At 35.4% G+C, this 26,860-nt stretch overlaps 1 protein-coding gene across 3 annotated transcripts in view; it reads right to left on the reverse strand.

Moving 5' to 3' along the window:
* NAV3 (neuron navigator 3) overlaps positions 1-26,860 on the reverse strand; it is a gene marked incomplete at both ends in the record, with an annotated part of 410,033 nt that overhangs the window by 179,169 nt on the left and 204,004 nt on the right. For all 3 annotated transcript variants that reach the window (XM_080705150.1, XM_080705149.1, XM_080705148.1), the window contains one exon: positions 18,023-18,138. In XM_080705150.1, coding sequence (XP_080561276.1) covers positions 18,023-18,138 — 116 coding nt within the window. The remainder of the gene's footprint in view (positions 1-18,022; positions 18,139-26,860) is intronic.

Below are 26,860 nucleotides of genomic sequence, written 5' to 3' on the forward strand. Positions count from 1 at the left end.
TGGAAATATGCTGCATAGTGCTCAATGCTATTAGGCTTAATTTCTCAAACATAATATCATTTCTATCATAATTATATCAATAATGACTCATTTCTAAATGTCCCCCAAAAAGTTGGAGTACATTTTCTTATGTAGCTAGTTTACAATTAGACTGGGAGAATAAGCAGGAGGCTTTCTCTTATAAGAACATTCCCTATCTTGAATTTTTTAATTTTATTATACTCACTAATCAAGGTTCACAATATTAAGTAGCTTTAATTATTTCTCTACTGTCTATAGATAACCAAAATATCCACAGTGATGACATCAAATTCAAGTAAAGTTATAGGCATATGAATCTAAAATGTGTGCATCTAATTGGTCTGAAATGAATATGTTTGCCAGTGTAGTAAATGCCACACCTTCCATTTGCCATTAAACCATTTTGTTTATGGCCATGAAATACTTCCAAGTCAAGTGGCCATCTGAAGCTAGTGGGTCCTCACAAGAACAACACAGAAAGAGAGTAGAGGAAGCATAGTGTTTATTCTGTTCAATTTGGGCTGAGGAAAATTGGATTATAAAAGAAAGATGAAAAGAAGAATTAAAGATTGAGGGAGGGCAAGATGGAGGAAAAGGACAAGGAAAAGAGGGGAAAGAGGAAGGGAAGGAGGAAACATATGGATTAGATAGAGGAATGAGAAGAAGAAAGAAAAATAGGGAAGCCCAGAAGGAGATGATAAAGGTAGGTGAAAGCATAAAATGGAAAGAGAGTGAAAGAAAAGAAAAAAAAAGGAAAAGGGAAGCCAAAGATATTAAATTATACTATGAAAATCATCACAAAGACAAGTTGAAATGTGTATCCATAATCTATTTTAACAATCCACATAGCTATTCAATCTGCTAATCTACTTCCTTAGCATTCAAGCATTTTAAAATAAATGCAACAAATGTTCCTATCCAATTGATATTTTTATAACCAATTGATTTTTGACCAAAGGGCCAAAAACATACACTGGAAAAAAGATAGCCTGTTCAACAAATGGTGTTGGCAAAACTGCCTATTTCAAATTCATTATCATAATTATGGATTAGGTGAGGATTTCAGAGATTGCCTCATTTTACCTGATAGCCACAAAACTCATCTATGTCTCATGGGAGACATGGCCACCATCCTCTGCATAAAATCTCCAACATCAGAGTGCTTTCCACCTCTTTTTCCAGTGCTACATAGGTCTAATTGTGAACCCATTCATGAGGAATGAGTAATAATCTGTCTCTCTTTAGCTTCTACCCAGTAAGAAACCCCAGTGGCTATGAAATTAAATAGAGAAATCTACACTGTCTTTACCATAGCAGCCACTCAAATGTGGAAAAACCACTTTTTATTTCTTTATTATCTTCTTCAGCCAAATATTCCTAATCTGTTTATTATTCCTCACCCTGGATGTTTGACAAAATAGCTACCATCCTATTGCCACTCTATAAATATGTTCCTTTTATTTACAATTAAAATTAATAGTACTGTTATTTCAAACTTGGGAAGTACTGAATAACTTTCTAAAACAGGTTTTTAAGAAATAGAAGAGTACATATTGGAACCTCATACATATGGCAGAAGCAATTCCTCTATTAACTCAAGTCATAAAATCTCTAATCCCATAGATTAGCATTCTTTTTGAACAAAGGACTGGTAATAGCCCTTGAGATCCTGACCATATTCTCCCTGGAAATTCTTCTTTATGTCTCCTCATTAACATTATATAGTGTATTTGAGAAATGACTATTACTAAGCCTACTCGTCACTTTCAAAAAAATTAGTACAACTTTGAAGAAAAAAGAAGGTTTAATAATGAAAATTACAAAGGGTGGGAAAAGAATATTATTACAATGAAAAGAAAGCCTGAGACAACAAAGTAATTTATTCAAACATGGCCAAAAGTAGTGAAAAAGGTAAAAAATTAAAAAGGCATTAAATTTGATTCATTTTAGAATATTTCATATAGTAATGAAACCTTTGATTCTAGGTGATGGTAAGAAATGAGAAGTCGTATAAGGATAACAGGGTTGCGATGGTTTGTTTGGGAGGTAAGAGAAAGTCACTGACCTTATACAAGTTCCTAGATACCACATTCCATATTACCTTTCCTTGATTCCCTTCCCCTGAGAGAACATGTAAGATAATATAAGGATTATTGTACCCACTTGACAACTGGCATAATATTAAAGTTGATCTTTGACTTATTTTCAATATCTTTTTAATATTAACTTGAAGAACATTGTTAATTTAGGCATTCCGTTTCACTAAATATTTTTTAACTTTGCTTCATTTCTTTGAAATATCATTTTTTTCTAATCCAACAAGTATTCTGGAATTCTCCCATTTGAATCCATGGCTTGGTTATGTAGTTTCCTTCATACCTGTAATTCTCCCACTTGAATCCATTGCTTGGTCATATAGTTTCATTTGTGACTCAACACCACAGCCTCCTCTTCTCCTTTGATTTTTCTCAGCATGACCTCCATCATGACACTGCACCACTCATGACCATCAGACACATGGACCTTTTCCCCACAACGCTCACTGAGCAAACTGTAATTGCTGCCTTACACATCATCAAGGATAATCGCCAAAGCAAAATTTATTACAGTAAATGTTTTCAATGACCCACGAAAGGCAAGATAAAAACTAAGTGCACTTATAAACCCCCGAAGGATTGCAGTCTGAACCTTCCTATACATTTATATTCAAATTTCTAGGAGGCCTTGGGGTGATTGGAAAGGCCAAATAGGAAAGCATACATAAAATTAGATGTTTACTGAATAAATAAAAGCAGAAAAACATGCACGGGAAGTTTATTTAATCACACAAATGTATCCCTTCCATTTGCATATTCTCAAAGTTAATCATTATTCCTGAAGGAGACGTGCGATATGTCAGACACAGGGTAGAGCCTCCTTGTGTTATCTAGAATGTGTGTTCTGAAATCCACTTGTGTTTTTTTTTTTTTTTAACATTGGTACAAACTGTTTTCTCATGCAAGGTCTTTTCTAGGAGTAGAGAACAGAATAACAAGTTTCATTTGCTCCTTCTGTATTATCACTTAGTGGAAAACAGACCATTTAATTTGTCTGGTCTTCCTTTTTTAGGCTTTAATTATGCACATTATAATTAACATTGCCAGCACTGCCATCTTTTAATGGAAATCAAATTATATAGGGATGAACCTGATTCAGAGAATTATATCCTCTGTCCCATCCTATCACATATGTTATCATGTAAGCCAGGACTATCTGACTTCTATTGAGAAATAGCCCTAGTTTTGTGGATGACTTAAAAAAATTTGGATGAAAATTTAAAACTCATCTTTATAATCCTGACACTTAGGAGATATCAAGATATAATAAACAGCCTTACAGTCACACTTCAAATATTTTCCTAAACAACTATAGCATAGAGACCTGGCTCTGCTCCATTTATTAGTATGTCGAAGAGTAAAAAGTTGAACTCAAGAAACCCTGCTGACTAACTTAGGAGAGGCCATTTTGAGTCATAAGCAGAATCTATGCAAACACGTGGCAGAAATTCTGAAATCCTGTGCTGTGAGCGTGGATGGATTCACCAACGTAATGCACTGTTATTTAGGGATTTAATTGGCATGCTTAATTATTTGAAGATATGATTATTCATATCACAGCTATTGGAATAAGCTCTCTCCTTTACTTTTGATTTGTATCCTTGTATACTGGCAGGAATTAGGGGAAAAGGAACCCATAAATAAAAAGCCACATAAATACAATTAGTAGAAGCTCTGTCAAAAATGCCATGGCATATAGACTTCTGTAAGAGGTTACCCTCTGACAACAATGACCCACATTATTTATGCACAAAAAGGCATGCTTTTTATGTATACCCACCCACAGCGTGCTATGATTTAATGGGAAAGCCAGCAAATATTGTCAAGGGGTCTGTCTGCACTCTGTTCATATAATTGAAAAACACTTATAGGAGAGGCACTTAAAAAAAGATAAATGCCACTATTTCAAAAGGCAAAGATGAATATTATCTGATTTTACAGACCTAGGGAACCAAGAGAAAAAAAGAAGAAGAATTCACAAGGTTTAAGACTCCCCTCTTGCCTTTGTACTGTACAAAGCTTTTATGAGAAGCAGTTCATCACAGAAATCACACAATGGTGAAGAAGTAAATCTCTGGTTCCTGAGTACCTGGTTTATTCACATTCAGAAATCACCATTCTGACAACTATAGAAACAAACATTACTCTTTTAAAGCCAAACTGACATAAAAAATTGAGCCATATTTGCTTCTGCTGTCTCTAAGCTTTCTTCTTCTAAAGCTGGTTCACTCAAACACTCCAGACAACCTCATAAAACATCTTGGACCAGGAGAGTCTACATAAAGAATAAAAACAAATTGGTATTTTGTATTTAGCATCCATTGCATGAATCAGAAACAAAGAGATCCCTGGCCAGGTTTAATTCTTTCTCATTTGAAAAGTGCTATATGCAGTCCTTCATGAAAATACACATTGACATAAAATATGATGTGCTCGATGGTTTAACACTTCAGTGTTTTTGAAGAAGGGGCTGTATGATACTAATATATATTGGTAGAGCAGTGAATTTAGAAGTTACAAAATATACACATTTTAGTTGTTTAGACAAGTGGCAAAGTTGACATATAAAGTTTAATATAAAGCTGAAGAATCACCTGGCATCTTCCTACCCAGTTACAGATCATGTCATAAGTTACTACTGAAACTCATCACCAAAAGGGCCTAGTTTGTAAAGCATGAAAACAGTTCATATTTATATACATAGTTTAAATATTTATAATATACACTTGTAGAAGCAGTTTTTTTGGGAAAAAAAACCCAAAGGAAAAAAAAATAAAGTAAAAGGAAGCAGAGGCCCCTGATTTTCCAGTAGTGTTACTAGAACTCAAGGTGTGTGTCACTGAGGTTTTAAAAAGGGCCACCAATTAAGGTAACCATGACACAGCAGAAGAAACTTCACTACCCAGAAAATTAACTCAGGGGGGCTCTTCATTCCTCTTTCCATACATGAGGTAAGGTCACCTTGAGAGAAGTTGAGCATATAGGCTCCATTAATAACTAAATGAAAGACCTGTGTGGAATCTTAAAACGCTGACATTTATTTATGGAGATCTGGAGTGTACTGGACACCAGGCCAGTACTGCCCATAGCAGATGGCTGGTATTTACTTTCTCCAATTAGACTTTACAACTGGTGCTATAGCTCGGCTTTACAAATAAATTCATGTCAAGAAACCAGGAATTTTTTTTAAAAAATGAGTGGCATTTATATTTTAAAAGAATCAGTCTGAAGCATGGAAGGTACTTGATGGATGCAAATGAATTTTGTAGGAATTTATGACATTTATTAAAACCCCATACACACACTGAGGAGCAAGTGAACTCACCTAGTAAGTCAGTGTAGAGAGCCTGCTCCAGGTCACCCAGCATGGTAAGGATGACATCCTCATCCAGGTGTGCGGTCCCCTCCCGCAGACAGCTTTCTCCCTCCTCTTCAGCCCAGCTCCTGCTCAGGCTGCTTGGCTTGGAGGACACGGTTTCCTCTTCAGACCTGCTGTCTTCATCACTTTCGCCTTCCACGCCTCTTCTCGCAGACCAGTCCTCCAAGTCCTCGCTGCGTGACTGGCTGCCTCCTGCGGGCAGGAGGCTCCAGGCTCCAGAGCTGCTGCTGTGGTACAAGGACTGCACAGACCGCGAGAGAAACCTGGACAGCGAATGCCTCTCCACATAGCTGGACTCCCTCTGGCTGGCCTTAGCCGCATTCCCAAACCAGTTGGAAATGCGCACACTGGGTCTCCTCTCTCCCTCGCTGGTGAGGGAAAGATTGGTCAGAGACTTCTGTTTCTGCAGACAAGCACCCTTTTTCCTCACATCTTTGCCCCGAAACACTGAGAGTTCAGCAGGCCGCTGCATGGTTCTTCCAGAGCCTTCCTCCTTTCAGTGGGACTGCATATTGTATTTTTACACTGCAAATGCAACTGGCCCTTTTGGTTTTAATTAGTGCATGCACTTCAATAAAAGCTCATGCTCAGACATCCACAGAAGATTCTGAAGATACAGTAGATATAATCATTTGCCCACAGTCGAGCTTGCCACATCGTCTCACTGATCAGCAGTACTTACAAACATTTTGCTTAAATATATCTGAAGCAGAGAAGAGTTCACCAAAGACTCTGCTCCAGCTGAAAAGTAGCCCAGGAAGCCAACTACGTTTTCCCGTCTTCATCCAATCACATGTCTCAGCAGGATGATGGGTCCACATTTCCCTGTATTGCTTCTGTATTCCGATATGCAAGGTAGAGAAGCAGGAACGATGCCTCCGCTTTCTTTCTTTCTTTTTTTTTTTTTCCCTCCCCTGCCTCTAAGCAGCCTTTAACTGCTCTAGGTCCACAACCCTGTACTCTTAATGAGCTGACACGGTGCAGCAACTGCAGCCTCCGCATCACAGCCCAGCAAGAGCAGAAATTGAGCACTGAAGCCCAGCCCCGCAGAAGGAGCTTCTGGCATTTTAGTATTCCACCTGCATTCTCAGATCTATGGCTCTTCCTTGCTGCTGCCGTAGATGCTGCTGGCTGCCATGGCAGCAAACATCCTGCTAAATTAAAACAGAGGCGCCGAAGCAGCTGTCCAGCCCAGAACGCCACAGGTTTCAGAGCCAAGCCTGAACGAGACGCTATACATAAACCCTCTGCACATTTAAATGACTCTCAGCCACCCAGCCTCAGACGTGGACACACACGCTCTCACATAACACGCTCCCGATGCCGAGAATGACAGACTAATTCTCTGTAGCTGCAGGCAGCTGAAGCAGGCAGATCTGCCTTCTGAGTGTTGGGATTTGTGCTGGAAAAGCACAAATCAAATCCAAGAGTGTAAAGGACCTAAAAAATGGAGCATGACTCTGCCCGCTGACAGATAATGCTTTAAAGGGAAAGCCTTCACTTCATCTTATAAATAGAACATTCAAGGGCTTTTGATTCTGTAGCTAGTTAGTAAAATCCTAATGTGATAATAAAAATCAAGATTTCTACCTTCTTTTCTGTTAAAAAATTTTTTTTAAATGGCAAAAAAAAAAATTCAAACAGTTTCACTCCAGCATTTTGACTCACAGCAGACCACTGAAAGTTTATAGTCAGGTGTGTAGATTATAATGATGTGACAGAAAACACAGCATGTGCATTATGTTGATGACATTGAGCATTTTCCCACATATATTCCATAAGTGTACCACAGCATGATCAATGCTTAATTTTTCCTTATTTTTATACAATAGAAAACCTAAAAGAGAAATTTCTCATATTTAACATGTATGCCACCACATGAAATTCTGCTTTTAAGAAAACCTTTAAAATGAAATATAATGTATAATAAAGATCTTGTGTACCATTAAAAACTAACAAGGGGAGTATTGAAGAGAAATTTTAGAGGATTTTCTACTCATAAATATCCTTACTCTTAGGGGGAAAATTTAAAAACATAGATATTAGGTTGTAAGATTAAAAATAATAGACAAAGTTTCCACATGTTCAGAGCTAATCTGGTTAAATTGATTGTGATTGTGCACCTCCTATGACTAATGTCAGCTAAAGTCAATGCCTAATCTCTTACATAAATTAGCATTATAAAGTGCAATGCATATACCTTTACACTAGGCAACAATTCACTTTTCAAAGTTAACTATTTCTTATGCCTTTGTTCCAGATTTTACATATATGTGAAAATGGATTAGATGAAAAGAACAACTTCCATCTATGAGGAAACTGTGCAATAAATAAACAAACTTGCAAATTGTGAATGCTGATTTTTAGTTCTTCACTCTTATAAATTGTGTTTATAAACTATGTGCTCAAATAAAATAAACACAAACAACAAATCTTTGAAACTGATAATTGTGCTTCTAAACATATATTTTCATTAAAATATTTTTAAAAGAATAGAAATGTCACTTTCTGAGATTTCTAAGCAGGATTTTTTCCATCATTTCAAATTATTGTGACCCAGTGAATCTCCAGAATGTATGACCATAATGAAATTTGCTTGCTTCATATTGTTTAATATATCTTTCACTAGAATAAATAATGTGTGCTAAAACATTACAGATCCACAAAAAGAAAGGATGAACACCTTAGATGTCAAGAGATGCCCCCATGCATCTACATAAGAAAGCAATGATCATGCCCTTTCCTTATATAAGAATGTTTATAAATTAATCAGCTTAAACAAGTTTTCCAAATTTAGGTGTCTAGACTCACTTCTAAGGATTATTGAAACATAGTTTGCCAGCCCCACAGCTGCTCATTCAGCACATCTGAGGTCTGTGACTTTGCATTTTAAAAGATCCATAAGCCCTGCTGGCCCTAGGACCCAGGCTTGAGAGCTACTAAGCAGAGATGAGTACTAGGAGTGACTTTGCTCCCTAAGGGACATTTGACAATATTGGAGATGTTTTTGATTGTCATAGCTAAGGGTGTGCTGGGTAATATCTAAGGGGACAAGGCCACTTATGCTGCTAAAAATCCCACGATGACAGAGTCCAACACAATAACAACAACAACAACAACAACAAGTTATACAGTTATCCTAGTATAAGGTTGAAAAATCCTCCTTTCAAAAGCAATGATGTACTCTTGCTGACATTAATTTCTACACTGCATTGACTGCAGCTCTGGTTCAGTTACCCTTTATTATTTTTTGTTTGTTTATTTTTAGTATTGGGGATTGAACCCAGGGACATTCTAACACTGAGCTATACTCTCAGCCCTTTTAATATTTTTGTTGCTGTTATTGTTTTGCAACAGGATCTTGTTAAGTTGCTGAAGGACTCGCTAAGTTGCTGAGGCTGGCCTCAAACCCATGATCCTTCTGTCTCAGTTTCCTAAATACTGGGAAGGTGTATACCACCATGCCTAGCGCAGGCACCCTTTATTCTATGACTTATGCTAAAAGAGGAGCCTCAGTTTCGAACACGTTGCTCTCATGCTAGAGGAAAAGAGACAAGAGGATTGCAAGCAATGACACTAAAGCTTCTGCTCAGGAATGGCCCGTGGCATTTTTAAAAGATACTTTCATTGTTGCATTATAATTATACATCATAGTGAGGTGCAGGGTGACATAGACATACACGCACATGGCACCTGCTGTATTTTCCTCTAGATCCCACCCTGCTACCCACCCCTCCACACACATATTAGTGAGCTTGGTAGTGATGTCTTCCTATGTGGACATAGCACAACCTGAACTGTTTCCTTCATCAGCTTGCGTTTCCCTCCCCCTCCCTCCCCCAATCCCTATGCATTATCCTATTGGTCTCTCTCCTTGTTTATCTAAAGTTTCTTTGGTTTCTTTTTGTCTCTCTAGCTTCCACATATGAGAGAAAACATGGGCCCCTTGCCTTCTGCAACTGGATGATCTTACTTAGCATAGCATCTCTAGTTCCATTCCTACTCAGTTTCATTGATCAAATCAAATCACATGGCCTTTCCTAAATCAATGTGGCAGGAAATATAAAACTCTTGCAGAGGTGAACCCAGGAAAGAATGAGCCACATGCAATGAAACCATAAGAAAAAGTATATAAAGAAAAGCCATCGATATTTTAGAGATACATCCCTAACAGAAAAATCATCTACAGGGAATTTTTGCTTCTTTGTTTAAAGGTGAGAGTCAATAACTCAGAGTAACAGTAGTTTTGCCCCTGAAACTATATTAGTCCAGAATTCTACCCTCTCACTACTTTTCTAGAGATATCTACTTTTGCTAGCTTTGACTATACATTCACATAGCCACATGTTTATATTTATTTGAATTTACACACATTAATGTACTGTATACGAGGTGCAGAAAGCAGACTCAGTTTATAGGAGATGAATACACACAGTCTATGACAAAAATGTGAATGGCTCTGATTTTTTTTAAGATCTAAAATAAAATATAGCTACTATAATGTTCTAGAAAGGAATTGGAATTCTTTTCAGTTCTTTAATAAACATAATTATAATGTGGATATTTTAAGTAAAAGATCTAAAATTATTTGAATTACTTGATATTGATATTTAATCTTTATAAGCATTCATAAAGGCAATTTTAGTTATCATTTACAAAGCTTTAAGACCACGTATTTCCTATTATTTAACATAAAGTCTAAAAAGTCAGAAACACACATGTAATCATTAGCTTATCTTGAATTTAACCCTGTCTAAAATGATTCTCTGACTTTATCCAATTACTTTAATATCACTTTTTAAAAACTGGCATGCCAGCTTTATTGACATTAAGTCAGTTTGGCATCTATCTACATTTTTCCTTTGAATATAAATTTCTGATAAAGGTTAAAAGTGAATTAAACAACTGTTTTACATGATGGTAGATAGCCTTATACAAAAGAAAAGGGCAAGTGTTAATCTAAAGGCAAGTGTTAACCTATGTAGAAAACCAAATCTAAAACCTTTCTTGAACTGGAATGAAAATTTAGGCTCACTTTATATTTGGCAGGATCTCTTGGCACTTGATGAAAGAGACAGCCTCTGAGGACAAATTCTTTTTGTCAATGAATTTGAGAACAAAACACAAGCCAAAGCAGTCAAAACCATAGTGCCATTCAGCCAGCCTTGTAATAACAAGTTTGCGACATGAATCTAAGATAGGCTGGAAGCCATAATCTCATTTACTCACTGCTGCTATTATAGCATATAATAATTGAGATCACCATCTTCAGATTGGGTAAATGTCATAAATCTCCTTCAAAAGAACATGATAAACAAAAGGTAATTTCAGTTTTTATATTTAAAGGCATTCGAGAGAGATTCTTGAAGACTTAGAACTTTCTCCAAATTGCAAAAGTCATGCCATTCGTTTCTGATTCTTATCTTTACACCATAATTTAATTACATTTTGAACTTTCACTACCATTTAAATGACAAAGATAATGTTTTTATAACCACAAGTGAGTTCCTACACTGATGGGAATTTTAACAACTAAGCATCCCACTTAATTTAGTGACTCTAATAAATCTGCACTGCAATGTGCTCCAACTTTGCCCTTTAACAGGGTTTAAATCTGCATGTCATGCACCTTGAAGATCATGAAGTAGGAATGGCCTGCATATCTGTTTAATAGCAAAAAGGGATTTATTTCCTTGTATAGAATATCTAAAAATTGCATAGAAATGGGGAGGGATAATTTCAGATATGTATTGTTCAGGTGCTCAGACATTTCTGACCATGACTTGCATTCATTTTCTACTATTTTAGGTTCTGTTTATTGTTTTATCTAAGGATGTATCTAACCATCTGCAACACCTAGCTTCCATAACAGTCTTAGAAAAATGTCTAAGATGGAGTCTCATTTGTTATGACTGAACTAGATCAGGTCATATGTCTATTCCTGGAACTGTCACTGTGCTCAAAGAAGGATTGTTCTGATTGGCTCTACTTGGGTCAGTTTCACTTGTCCACATGAAGAGAGAATGATCCCCAAAGAAAACCAAGTTGCTTTTGTTATCTGAAGGTGAGGCACTGGATATGGGGTTAGGAAAATCTACACCAGGACTTCAAGGGGCTAAAACTCTCCTATCTCACCTGGGTCTCTTTTGAGGTACTATATATAGGCTGTGTTTTTATTTTTGTATTATTTTCAGGATCCCTCAAATTAAATAGGCTTTAAATATTCACAAAACCCGGAAGTTATCCTGCCAACACTAACTCCATCAGAGTGCTACATCGTAAAGGCTGATTCATGTGGGAAGAAGTACAGAATTGTTCCCCACTGATTCTTCTCAGCAACCGTCAGTGATGCAAGTCCAGCAGTAATAACAACACTGTGACTTGATGCAGAAAATCAGTGAGTTACCCAAACCCCAATGAATTTAGGAAAACAATGTCTAATTTTACTAAAAGATAGTAATGAAAATGAGCAGAGTGCTCTTCAAATCATTTTCATGAAGTTGTTTTGTTCCAGAATGGTATTCCCTGATTTGTCCATTAGATTTATTAGACATAGATGTCTAATATTTTGTTTGTTTAGTTGGTTGGTATTGGGTATTGAACCCAGTGGCCTTCTGCCTCAAAGCTATACCCCCAGCCCTTTTAATTTTGTTGTTGTCATTATGGTTGTTTTGAAACAGTGTCTCACTTGGTTACTGAAAGTCTTGCTAAATTTCTAAGAATGGTCTTGACGCTGTGATTATGTCTCCCAAGTACTAGAATTATAGTTGTGTGCCACCACACCCAGCTTGTCTGGCCTTTTTAGCCCAACTTTACTTTTCACAGCTGTTAGTTGCTCCCAAATATCTATTAATTTTCTTATGGTATTAATGCTCATGTATCCCTCACTCATCCAAAAAAGACCTCATTTCTTTACTATGGTGTTGGACATGTTTGACAGGTGGTGATTATTGAAAATATAGGTGGAAGAACAGTATCATATCTCACAATCATTCTGTGTGTTTATTAACATCATTAGTCACCTCACAAAAAAAGAAACCAAGGAAATATTTAAACAGCCAAATAATAACAGTTCGAGGCCAGAATTCTTTTTTTTTTTTTTTTTTTACCACATTCTTCTTCCCCATCTGCTACCATCTTTGAAGGAATACCTGTGAGCCAGTCTCTGCCAGCCTGGCAGCAAACTCAATTGATCATGTACTCTGTGGCTGAAACTAGCAGCCAGAATGTAACAGTAACAACAGAAATCAGAGAAAGGAGTTGTGGAAAGGACACAGACTCTGGAAAAGAAAAGCATCAGTGATACAGCGATAGCTCATGAGCTTTAGTTTTCTGACAGTTTCCTTCTTTTGCAAGTTTGTTCTATTATTACATGTTTATCTTTGTCCTTTATTTCTTTTTTTTTTGTGTGTGTGTGTGTGTGGTACTGGGGATTGAACCCAGAGGCATTTTACCTCGGAGCTATGCCCCAGCCCTATTTTTTATTCTTTATTTTGAAACTGGGTCTCACTAAATTGCGGAAGGCCTCACTAAGTAGCAGAAGCTGGCTTTGAAACTGCAATTCTTCTGTCTCAGCCTCCCAAGTACTAGGATTACAAGCGTGTACCACAACGCTTGGCTCCTTTATTTCATTTTTAAAATATGTTCTTTTAAATAATCCCAATTTATCAGAAATCATTTCTGGGCTGTTGTGTTGCTGCTTTAGGATGACAAACTCTTTATTCCTCTTGCTCTGATTTTTTAGTGATGGTGCAATCAAAATTCAGTTTTGATTTTCCATTCAACCTCTCCTTTGAATGTTATTTTCCCTAAGTTCACTGTGACCACTGATTTCTGAAAAGTAGCTTTCCCACCTTTTCTGTCTATTGTTTCCACCTTAAATTATTAAGTTCCTTCTTCATTGTAGGGCTCATTCTATGATAAATTCATTGTATTACCATCATTTTGCAAACACGAGTGATCCCTATGTACCAGGCATACAAAGGGATATACCAGTTAACAAATCAGGATAAATTAGAGATTGAAAGAGGTGTCAGAATTCTGGATACATTTTGAAAATGCAAACATTCTGGGTTATCTTAGACTATTCAGTATCTTAGTTCTTTTAGTGAATTACATACAATATTATCTGAAATTACTTAGTTTATGAGATAAAATAGCAAGAGTTTAAATACTGAGAAATACCTCAGAAAGTTAATTCATATATACTACTAGTGTATGAGATTAGATAGAAAGCGATAATGTGTAAAAAGTACAATATTTTAATGGATTTGAAGTCGGATGTAAAAGAGAACAAGTCACAGATGATTCTGAAGTTTTAGGCCTGGGAAACTGGAGTGATGAACTGATCATTAATCAAAATGGAAAAATGTCAATTTAGTATTTTAAGGATAATTAGAGGAGCTTACTTTTACATATGTCAAACTGAAAATATCTATGAGATATTTAAGTTGAGAGGTTATATAAAGAGTTGGATATTTACAAATAGGGTACAGAAGAGGTTACAGAGAAATATTAATGAGCCATCAGTACATGGATGATATTTTAAGCCATGGGATAGTATTAAATCACTAAGATGTTTGGGTGACAATAAATTAAGTAAATAATAAATAATAAATACAATCACCAAGGGAGCAAGTAGAGATAGAGGTCTATGGACAGACACTCATATTATTTACATAATAAGAAATTGAGGATTAAAAAAAACAGAAATGAAGACCAAGAATGAACAGTGAAATTTATAGAAAGCCAAAGAAAGCCTTGACAACCAAGAAAGAAACTTTATCAGAAGTGGGCAAATGACCAGTGAGAAGTAAAATAAGGTGAGGCTTGAACCTTGGATTTGGCCATGCTGACATTATTGTTAATTTCAATTAAGAACAATTTCAACGCAGACATGGTGGTGGTATATGTTTAGGAGACAATGAGAGAGTAATTAACAATTGTGATTGAAGGCTACTTTTCTGTTAGTGTGACATAAAGGGGAAGAGACACTTGAGGTCAGTATTTGGAGGGCATATTGAGGTCAAGAGAAATTGTTTTTTAAATAACTAAGATTGAGTCTGGCATGATGGTGCATGCTGCAATCTCAGTCCTTGGGAGGCTGACACAGAAGGGTCACAGGTTCAAGGACAGCCTCAGCAAGTAGTGAGACTCTCATCAACTTAGCAAGAGCCTGTTTCAAAACAAAAAATAAAAAAATAGGGCTGAGTGTGTAGTTAGGGTGTAGGCATAAAGTAGACTCTCCCTGGATACAACCCCCAGGATGGTGATGATGATGATGATGATGATGATGATGATGATAATGATGATAGTGGTTGAAAATATAATAGCATCTTATGAGATAAAGCAGATGATTTCATGGAGAGGGAGAGATTAAAGAGAAGAGATAATCCAAGGAAAGGTAGAGTAAATATATCCTAAATGGTTTTAAGTGTTATAAATGGGTAGATGCTCTGTCAAGAAGTGTAAGGGAAGACTGGTAGTAATCCAAAAGCTAAACTTTAAAAATGGACACATCTTCTCATCACTAGTCTATTTGGTACATTCTCATTTATGTTTCTTCAATTCTTATCCCTAATCCCAAAACAAAAAATATGAAATGCTCAAAAACTTAAATGTTTTGAACACTGACATAACATAGTAAGTATAGATTTTCATACCTGACCTCATCCAATGGATCAGAGTTAAAAGGCACAATGATACAGTTAGAAAGAAGCAATCAGACCTGACCTACTATTATACAGACAGGTGATTATCATCAGCAGGATTTTATTATATAAACAAAATAGCTAGAAGAGATGATTTTCAAATTTTCTTATCACAAAGACATTATAAATTTTTGAGATGATGAAGAGTCTAAATATCTTGAGTTGATCAATACACAGTGTATCAGGTACCAAACTATCATATTGTTACCCGTATATACATACAGTTATCTCTCAATTCAAACTAAATACATTATTTTTTAAAACACAGGTGCACTAATAATACCGTATAAAATTACCTTCAGGTTATGTGTAGGTCATGTGTATATGAAGGTTGTATGTGTTTGTGTGTTTGTGTAGATAAATAAATGTACTCACATGTAAATGTGAAAAATAAATTTCAAGTTAGTCTTGGGTCCTATCCCAATAAATCTTATTATGTATATGCAAGTATTCCAAAATCTGAACATACTGGAAATCTTAAATACTTCTGGTTCCAAGAATTCTGGAATGCCCTATCCATAATGCTTGTTCTCTCTATGTACTAGATACCAACAAGTGTCATTTTGCTTTCACAATATCACAAGTTTGCACTGGGGAAGAGAGATGGCTTCACCACTCCATCTGAAACATGACAGTAAGAATCACAGAATTGAATAAAACTCATTGCAACATCGATTTTTAGTTTTTCCTTCTTCAAATCTTTGACTCTTTATAAACAATTCATTACTACTGCCTAAATATTATTCTATTAAATCCACTAAGTTATTATATTAAAGTCTAGTTCATATTTCATTTTCAAATACTCTTATTAAAATATCAGATTATTAGCTGGCAACAATAAATGGAAATATGAGAAAATGATTAAATGCTAGACAGAATAAGAAACTATAGAAACCTAATGTGGATTACTTATTCAATCAGAGCTACTCAGTGATAATTAATTTCAGAAAACAATGCTCCTTTGTGAAAGTCACAATAACAAATCAAACTCTATTAAATTTATCTTCATCTACAGATTTAGGGTTTCATAGGTCTGTTGGAGATATTCATGTATGAAGAAATATGGAAAGTGTATACATTTTTATATCATCTTAGATTTAAAAGATATTTGGTCACTACATAGATACACAACATCATTCTGACCATGGTACTATCCAGATCTAAGAGAAAGCCAACACTTCCCCAAGTATTTAAAAAATCTATAGCAACATTGCCATCACTGTACCTTTATGGTACCTATTCTGGCCCTTTGTTATTCACCATTTGAAACCTGTTATAAGTAATGATGTCACCTAATGTTAATTCCAGAAGGTACCCTCAGGATGTCATTTCGTCATTATTGTCAATTTTCATTGGTAGATATTACAGTTGTATACAATGTTTGAAAATTGTGTTTCATATTTGCTAAGGTATGGAAGTATCTGAACTCTAATCATAAATTGTGATATAGGTTCTTTTATGAGTTTCAGAGAAATATTTTTATGTTGAGTTCTTGTAATACTAGAGTAAAAAAATTTGTTTTGTAGCACTGAGATTGGAACCCAGGGGCTTTTCTACCTCTGGGATATACTCCCAGACCTATTTTATACTTTATTTGGAAACAGGGTCTCACTAAGTTGCTGAGAGCCTCACTAAGTAGCTGAAGCTGGCTTCGAACCTGTGAGATCTTCCTATGTCACCCTCCCAAGAGCTGGGATTACAAGTATGAGCCATCATGCCTGGCTAGAGTAAATTTTAAAATTAAATTGTTTTCGGTTTTGTTTTTTTGGACTATGCTGTGAATTCATAAAGGCTAAGTCAGAGATTTACTGTAATAACAGAAAAACCTCTACTTTTAGGTATTTATATACTTATAAACAGATACAATTTTCTTAAACGGTCTCTTCCCTAGGAAGAGTATATTTTGCTAAAAAGTTACTTAGTTCCTCATGAATACAGATCTTTTTATAATGAAATTACACTGAAGGCCTTCTATAAATCCAAGGCTCATTTGAATCCCAAGGAAAATAATGGGCTCAGTTGAGACATCTCTTTTATATAGTCAAAAATCTGATCTATGTATTTCTTGGGCATGTATATATTTTTCATATTATATATATTGAAAAATATTTCTCTAATATTAAAATATTTCCTTATTATATGAAATATTTCCCTTATTTGTTTTTTTCCAAGAATATGTACATATGGAGTCACTATGTATAAATACTCTATATAGTACAGAATTGGAGACAAAGAGCCAGGCATGGTGGCACATCCTGTGATCCCAGTATTTGGGAGGCTGAGACAGGAGGATTGCAGGTTCACAGTCAGCCTTAGCTACTTAGTGAGGCCTTCCACAACTTAGTAAAACCATGTTTCAAAATAAAGAATAAAAAATAGGGCTTGTGGTGTGGCTCAGAGGTAGAATGTCCCTATGTTCAATCTCCAACACAGCAAAAAAAATAAAAAATAAAAATGGAGACAAAGTTGACTTCGTCAAAAAATGTACATTGATATTTGAGCTTTAGTATATTTTCTATTTTCAAATATATCCAAGGGCCACTTTATTAACAGACTATTCCCCAGGTTTTCTCTGATTATATTCCACATTACTGAGGAAAAAAATGATTTACAGAATTGGCTTCTAAATGTACTACCACTATTGTCAGAGATCATCTTAAACAAAATGGTCAAATGTCTAAGAATCTCTGAAGCAAGAGATGTACAGAGCCCCTTATTTTCAAAAGTGTAGCATAGACAGGATTTAATAAAAAGACTAATTGGGAAATTACATAAATCCGGACAGACCAGATTTACCCATTAATCATGTCACTTACCGGATATCTCCTCCAGACACTGCTTAGCAGTCTTGCTATATGAGGAGTCCATCTTTGTAGGACTGGTACAGGAATCAGCGGATGGTGAAGAGGTGGCTTCGTTTTCTGAATGTGCTCTTAAATTAACCAAGACAGAAACAAACAGCAAATGTGGTCACCAGTAACTCATCAAAGCAGAAGTTCTCCAGCACAAGAAATTGGTCTATTACACTTTTCCATCAAGGTAAGTCTTTATCAATGGGACACTCCAGGGTTGTCTATATGTTTAGGGGGAGGGTTAGTAGTTTTCATATACCACCCAAGCAGGAGTGAGGTTTTATACCAGATGCCTGAGGCTTTTCTAAATTTGGAAGTTTATAACTACCAATTTTATTCATTCATTCATTTATTTACTCACTCACTCACTAACTTATATTTTGGGGGTTATATTTTGGGGGCAAGAAACTTGAAAAGAGACAACTTTTTGGCTGTTATACAGAAAATCTGGCCAAATTATGTCCAGTAAGAATGATAAAAATATTGAAACCACACCTAAGATTCTTTTCCTACAAATAAAGACCCTATAAAATATATCCTAAAATGCAAATTATGAATAAAAATAAATAGTAAATTTATTTGATATATTTATCATTATGAGGACTTCATTTTAGTAATTTCAGAAAAATTAAAGTCATTAGAAAAAATTCTCATACTATAATATACCTTTTGTGTTATATATTTTATATTTACTTCTATATACACGGTGTGTATTTGTGTGTGTGGTTAATTTGTAAAGAGATGTCTAATCAAATGAAAAGCTCTCAACTGAGAGACTGAATACTTTTGATATTCTAATCATGCAATTTCTTCCTTTAATTCACAGACAAATATTCTTAGAAATTCTTTTTTTTTCATGTGGCTTCAACATCTACATATATTTGATCCACACACATCTTTAAACTATTCACAGCATGAACTGCTAAGACACAGAAGGCAAGATAATATAAAATTTTATGGTGCAATGTGTTCTTTGTAGACATTTCATTTGTATTGGAGTCTCGTGTCTCATAGTGAGTGGCTCTGTACCATGGCAAATAATCTCTAATATTTATTATTTTAATTAAAGTTATAGAAGTATGTATATGTGAAAGAAAAAGTATATTTTGAACCAAATTGTAATTAACAGTATTTTTCTATTTTAAATCCAGATTTGGAAAAAATACAGCCCAATTATCTATATCCAAAATACTTTATATTTAACTGAAAGATGTAGAAAATAAAAAGTTCTTTGAGGTTTTTTTTTTTTTTTTGTGGTACTAGGGTTCCTGGAAGCCCTTCTACCTCCGGGCTACACTCTCAGACCTATTTTATACTTTTTATTTGGAAACAGGGTCTCTTAAGATAGCGCGGCTGGCTTTGAACCTGCGCGATCCTCCTGTCTCCACCTCCCAAGCTCAGGAATTACAAGCGTGCGCCACCACACCTGGCCTGTTCTTTGAGATTTTAAGACATCATAGAAAACAATTTGTTATATTTTAAGACATTACGGAAATCATTATGCATGGAAACAACATGTACTTTAGTTGCTATACAGAGGAAAGATATAACAAGAATACCTGTAAAATACTGTGCTTTGACCTTCAATAAATTTCCAGCAAATTATTCATATTTTGTGCTAACTTAAAACTGAAGTAAGAAGCATAGCAAACTGAAGACAGAAGTTACACCATGAAAGCAGTAGGATATACCAAAAAGATATCAAGGTTGCTAAATTCGATAAACATTTTTAATCTCTCCCCTATTTGATCATCTTGGTAGTATTTCAAATAGCAGACTATTCTTCAAGTCATTCTACAACCTTGGTTTCTATGATCCATATTCTACAATTTGTTTCCAATTCACTCTGGATTCTACATTTTCCCTTATTTGTTTTCTTTTACACAATGACTAAATGCTATGGTTATGGGTCATAAGAAGGAGACACAGACAGCAAACTTTGGGGACTCTGCAAAGGCATATCCTAAGCTTCATCCAGTTCTCATTTGATAGTCTTGAAATAACCTCAGTCATATTCATTGCATTAATTATTATCTGCCCACACATTGATTCCCAGATTCTAACTCTAACCCAGAACTTTTCTCTAAATTCCAGAGGTGTATAATGCCTATTAATTTATCTATTTATTTATTATTATGGTGCTTGAAATAGAACCCAAGGGCATTCTACCTCCACGCTATTCCCCCAGCCCTTTTTATTATTTATTCATTCATTCATTCATTCATTCATTCATTCATTCATTCATTCATTTACTCACTCACTCACTCATTTGTTTGAAACCGGGTCTCACTAGGTTGCTGAGAGTTTCACTAAGTTGTTGAGGCAGATCTTGAGCCTGGTTTCCTCCTGTCTCATCCTCCCAAGTATTGGGATTATAGGTGTGTACCACTGTGTCTAGCTATATAATGTCTATTTAATTAACATTTGCTCTTTGGTTGTCACAAAAATATCTCAAACCTGTCATGTACAGAACTGAATTCACTATTTTTCTCAACAAATCTCGTCTTGTCACTTGGGTATAATCTTTATGGAGCCTACAGAGCATATTATCATCCTTCCTTCTCCCTGGAAATGATCTCACACACTTTTCTCTTTCATTCTCTCTATATTGCCACAAGAGTCTCTTACCTGCTTCCCTAGCTCTCTGCCTCAACAGGGTCTTTGTACTTTGTTATTTTCTTCAAAACTTTATCCATGTCACACTTCCCTTTCAAGTCTCAACTCAAGTGATGAGTTCTTTAAACAGTTCAAATAATGCTGTGTTCATATTATAAAGGTATCAGGACCGATCTCACTAATACATGTAGGAAGGGGTGGTTATTGAGTAGGATCCAGAAGAAAACACACCAAGGGCTGTGTGCATACAAAGCATAAAAATAAAAAATAGAAATCCTTCTAATTTCACTGATAAAGTTCCCAAATGTAAGCACTTACTAGTCCCTGCCCCTAAACCTATCTGTTTAGCACTTCATAGGCTTGTAATAGAAATGAATGTTATTATTAGAGAAGCATCTTTATCTCCCAGTTATTCTCTACTGTCCATGTTTAAGCTCATCATTGAGCCCTAATCCCTAGTGTCTAGTACCAGGACTATGTATAGGTAGTACTCAATGAACAGTTGATAAATGAATAAATAAGTCATATCAGGAGTGACAATAAAACTACTGGAAGAATTGCATGATGTTGTATGCATAGGGTTTACGTGTACAACTTGGCCCTATCACTAAGTTATATGTATATGGTTATTATAAGTATATGGTTATTAATACATATACTGTTTTCAAGTTACTCAGCCTCTCTGAACTTTGGTTTGTATACCTTTAAAAATAAAGAAAAATGTGTGCTTTGAAAAATAATCGTAAACTCAAATGTTATTATTACTAAAAGTCTAGAAAGGAACTCAAGTTTATGGAGTTCTGGTCAATATTTTTTAAAAGGTATCTGGCTCTGAATAAAGAGAAAAAAATATGTAAAGTTTCCAATTATTTTTATTATTCACTGAAGAAGTTTAAAGAGAGAGTGTGCAGTGAAATTGGGCTCCCTAAGGGAAAGTGACTGGCTGCCTGCCAAGAACTGTCACAAAGGCATGGTGCCTTGGTGAGCTGGCTGTGAGCCAGGACTGGCCGACAGTCCTGCATACACTGTATTCATAGATTCACCTCTTAGAGGAGGAGTTACATTAGGTAGTTAATGGAGATGGATTTCCATAGCCCTGTGCTAATTGGTTCTGATTAGACCATGACCAGCAGCTGTCACAGAAGCCAGAATGCTTGTGGCCATGTTAGTTATAAAGATTCCTCGAAATTTCCTCTAGGATAATCTGTATGGAACAAAAGAATATTTAGAATGTGTTTGGGGAGTAGAGATTTTGCTTTACTCAAAACACATATGATCTGTGGCCATCGTCCTTAATATATTAGACTTATTCAGTTCCATTGGCTAAGACTCCAACCCCCCAAGATACTCTTATAAAATGTGGTCACATTTATGAACAGTTCATCTTGATTTGAAAGTCTTTTATTATTTATTTTAATCTAGAAGTATATAGTTCTGGCTGATTCACCCTTCGAAGTCACAAGAGAATGTTATTTAGTTTCTTTGGTGTATTTCCCATGGTAGTCTTTATGTGAGTGAGTGAGTGAGTGAGTTGAGTTGGCTGATCATTGAAAAGAAAACTTCAAATTACTTTAAAAAGTTAAACTTCAAATTACTTTAAAAAGAACTTAGAAGTAATCCTTGTTATATTCACATATAACTGATATATAGTATATATATTCATACGTCTTTATTTTTATAATTTTCAACTCATAGTTTGATAAAGTAGACTGACATTTTAACTTCAGTCTATAAAGAAGCAATCATTGTTAGCTGGTATAGATTTAAGTTTTATACATATGATAAAATATATCCAGGTAAATCATTGAGGAATACCCAAATATCTTCTAGGTATATATATGCTTTATGCCAATAAAATTAAAATATGTGGATTGATTCATGAAACAATTTGCAAGGACTTTAAAATGGGAACTGCATTTTGACACACAAACTGATATTTCCTTCATCCTGAATGGAGAAAACAAAACTGAGTACCATGATTCTTCAAAATACTTAGCAGAGGTGGTCCTGTGAAGACCATCTCAACATGGCTATTATGCTATAAGTACCTGTTGAAACCATAAGATACAGCAGTGCAAAGCACTGTTTTTTTTTTCCCAAGAGTTCTAATAAGCCAGGCTCTCAGTACTAGAGTGTTACTAAGAGTGACTAAGAACTGTAATATTTAATGTTTGTATTTTGCCGATGATGAACAGTGACACTATTCACTGTTAATTTGCTTTATGTGCCAAGTGTTACCTCTAGTGCTTTATCTATGGAATGTCAAACTTCACTCCAGTCCTTTAATGTAGATGATGCAGATAAAGAAATTAAGGCTTCTAGAAATCAAATCACTGAATCCAGGTAATAATCTGGTAGATTATTTATTTATTTAACCCAGATTTATATGAGGCTGCTTGTAAATAATTATTATACTCCATCCTCATGCCTTTGAACACTGAATATTTTATTGTATTTGAGGCCTCTTAGCAAATAGGTCAATTGCTGAATTAATAACAGACAATGAATGCAACAATATTCATTGGTCTACCCTAAATTTTTCTCTTTTTTTATTGGTCATTTAAGTGTCATTATTAAATAGTGTCATTAATAAATTCTAGACACTATCAAACTTCAAATTTCAATTGCATAAATATGTGTTTATATGTTGTTTTATATTCAAAGATATTTATTATTATTTAAATCTGTATAAAAAATTATGTATTGTTTAGATCAATTTAAAACATCTAGGAGCAGTGAGACCTTGGTTTTATTTATTTATTTATTTATTTATTTTTTTGGTACTGGGGTTCCTGGAAGCCCTTCTACCTCCGGGCTACACTCCCAGACCTATTTTATATTTTTGAAACAGGGTCTCTTACGCCAGCACGGCTGGCTTCGAACCTGCGCGATCCTCCTGTCTCCGCCTCCCAAGCGCGGGGATTACAAGCGTGCGCCACCACGCCCGGCGAGACCTTAGTTTTAAATATTACTCTCCTCAAAAACATCAAGGTTCTTTAATAAAAACGTGGATCCTAGTTAGGGCAAGTATAAGATGAGCCTAGAATATATTGAGCCACACACACACACACACACACACACACACACACACACACACACAATTCTCAAAGAGTGGAAGGATTTGTTAAAAGGACACATGTGCTAGTTTGAAAGGGCCCTCAGGGACTCAACTGGGGAAAATTTAAGTAACAAAATAGATTGTGATAGCAATAAACTGTAAACCTTGGGATACAATAGAAATCTATGAATTCTTACAGGATAGAGAGAAAGAGCAGAGGCCGGCCGGCCTGCCTGCCTGCCTTCCATGTGCTATACTGGGGATGGAACCAAGGAGCATTTCACTCCTAATCTACACACCCAACCTTTTTTAAAATATGTTTTGTTTTGAAACACAATCTCTCTAGGGTTCTGTGAACCTCACAAAATTATTGAGGCAGGTCTTGAACCTATAATATTCCTGTCTCAGCCTCCCAAGTACTGAGATTACAGACATGCACCACCACATGTGGCTGAGAAATATATTTCTTAAAATATAATTTCAAGGAGTAAATACAAATGAAATCATGGAATTATGACTTCTCAACCATTAGATTATATTATTCAGGCAAGGAAACTCATTGGATGCTAACATTTATGGGTAAATATGGATCTAGAAATAAAATTCTTACCTAATCTCAAAATATATTCCTACAAAAATGTTTATTAAATGCAAGTGGGGTAAAGTGACTTTAAAGCAGAAAACTATGGGAGATATTGTCTTAATTAAGCAATCAATTTAACACCACCGAAATGGAAATGTTGATAATCATAACACATGATACCTGACAGAATTTTTTCTGTGACATTCCAGACACATGTATGTGCGTGTGTGAGTGTGTGTGTGTGTGTGTGTGTGTGTCTAATGAGGAAGATCAGACGAACTCAAATCAAGAAGCATTATACAAAATGTCTCACCTTCAACATATCAGTGTCACAGTCAACAAAAAAAACTAAATTGCTACAGGTTGAAGGACATTAGAAAGACATGACAACTGGGCGAAACACTCATTCTAAATTAGTAAACTTTATATTTTGAGAACAAACTGGTAAAATTTAAGAAAAGTCTCTGGGTGCTTTCAGTGCAATGTATATCGGAGTTGTTTACAATATTATTGCATATTTTCTGCAAATTAAAATGATTTTTAAAAATCTTGGTGTTAACCTCGACAGCCAATTCCAAAAAGATAGTTTATAAACCTCTCTGTTAAGAGAATTCCAACTCATCGCAGGATTCTGCACAATAGCACCCCTTCATGCAGTGTCTCTGTATTCCATCTTAAAAATATTGCTGTGTGAGGGAATTTTCAATGCTCCTCAATGCAGAGAAATATATCAAATGTAGCAGAAGACAAGCGTGCAAGGCAAGAATTCAATAAGCTTTATTTTGTGCTGATGACCAATTATGCCCAGTTCACATAAAAGCACAATTGCAGTATAATCTGTAATAGTAGCTGCAGGGCTTACAGAGCTTTATCTGAATGATGGTTATATCCTCTGCTTTTCATTCCCAGTAAACAAGCACAGCTCCTCCTACTCAATCTACTGGTTCAACAAATAAGCCAATCTTGAAACCTTGTGAGTAGGCATTTTCAAAACTAATGTTTTGCATTCTTTGTCTTTCAGAACCTAGTATATTTAAATGTCAATTTCCCATGATACTCCCTAGGCAAATCTATGTACTCACAAAAACATGTTGCAACCAAAATCCCTAGTGAGGATCCATAGTGCTTGTTGTACAAAACATACCAGCTTATGTAAAATGAAGGAAACTCTCTAATTCTGATTTCCTTGGCCCAATTTTACAAATCAGGTTTGCTAGAGGGTTTCATATAACATTCAATTAATGAATTTACAAACCATAGTGATTTCCTCCTTAGATAAATCAGGACATTTTCAACATCTGAGAATTTCTCATGCACCTGATACCATTCTTGCTTTTTGGAGTGTGCTTTTTGTCCAATACATTGTCTAATTGCTATGCACTACAAACGGTCAGATGATAAAAAGAATATATACTGCAAAAATAGCAAATTATGAATCAAGTTAATAATTATTTTTGGAGGCTTCTAAAATGACAGGTGAAATTAACAAATTATTTTACTATTTTACTTCTCATGTCCTTTCAAATACAGTGCTTCTGTAATGAGTACAAAATCAATAAAAGAAGCTGGGTGTGGTGGAGCACACTTGTAATTTCCGTACTTGGGAGGCTGAAACAGGAGGATTGTGTAGATTTGAAGCCAGCCTCACCTGGCTTAAGAAACCCTGTTTCCAAATAAAATATAAAATGGGTCTGGGTGCGTAGCTCGGAGGTAGAAGGCCCTGGGTTCCATCCCCAGTACCACACCACACACACACACACACACACACACACACACACACACACAAAATCAATGAAAGAAAAATAGTACATGGGAAAAGGAGATTCATTATGTGAAAGTTGAAAGTTGATAAAGTATAATTTTTAAATTTTAGATAAGGAAAACAAGTTTCAAGAATAAAACATAAACGGGAAACATAAAAAAGAGAAAAACTGAAATAAAGCCATTAAAATAAAGTCATGTTAATCTTTTCCTTTACTCCTAACAATTGGAAACTGTAATTCAAATCTTAGCAAAACAAGATCCAAGAGTCTGTTGCTCCTTCATGTAGGCTTTTAAATTGATTTATCTTACTCTGATCTCTTCCACAATTTCTTTTCTATTCTGAAGACATAGTAACTCTTCAGGTTATGTTTCACACACACTTGTTCAGGTACACACACACACAGACACACACACACACACACACACACACACACACACACACACACAGAGTCCAAGTTCCTGACATTCAAGAATTTTTTCCACAGTCAGACTCTGATCAATCTTTATTTTCCTGGAAATTAGACCAAACTGATCTTACGTATCTTACATTGCCCTGGTTCATATTCTTCCCTTAGTCTTGTGTTTCCCATTTTGTCCCTCTAATCTCTGCATCCCAAATCCCATTTATCTTCCTGGGCCCAGCCCAAGTGCCCTACTACTTGATTTCAACAGCTAGAAGAAATTTTTCCGTCTTTTGAAGTCATGATATATCAAATCAGTTCTATTCTTTTGAAGTTCTGATATATAAAACAGGTTCTCTCCTGGGGAGCTTTACACTTCT

The sequence above is a fragment of the Muscardinus avellanarius genome (assembly GCF_963383645.1).
Source record: "Muscardinus avellanarius genome assembly, chromosome: 11".
Classification (NCBI taxonomy): Eukaryota; Metazoa; Chordata; class Mammalia; order Rodentia; family Gliridae; genus Muscardinus; species Muscardinus avellanarius.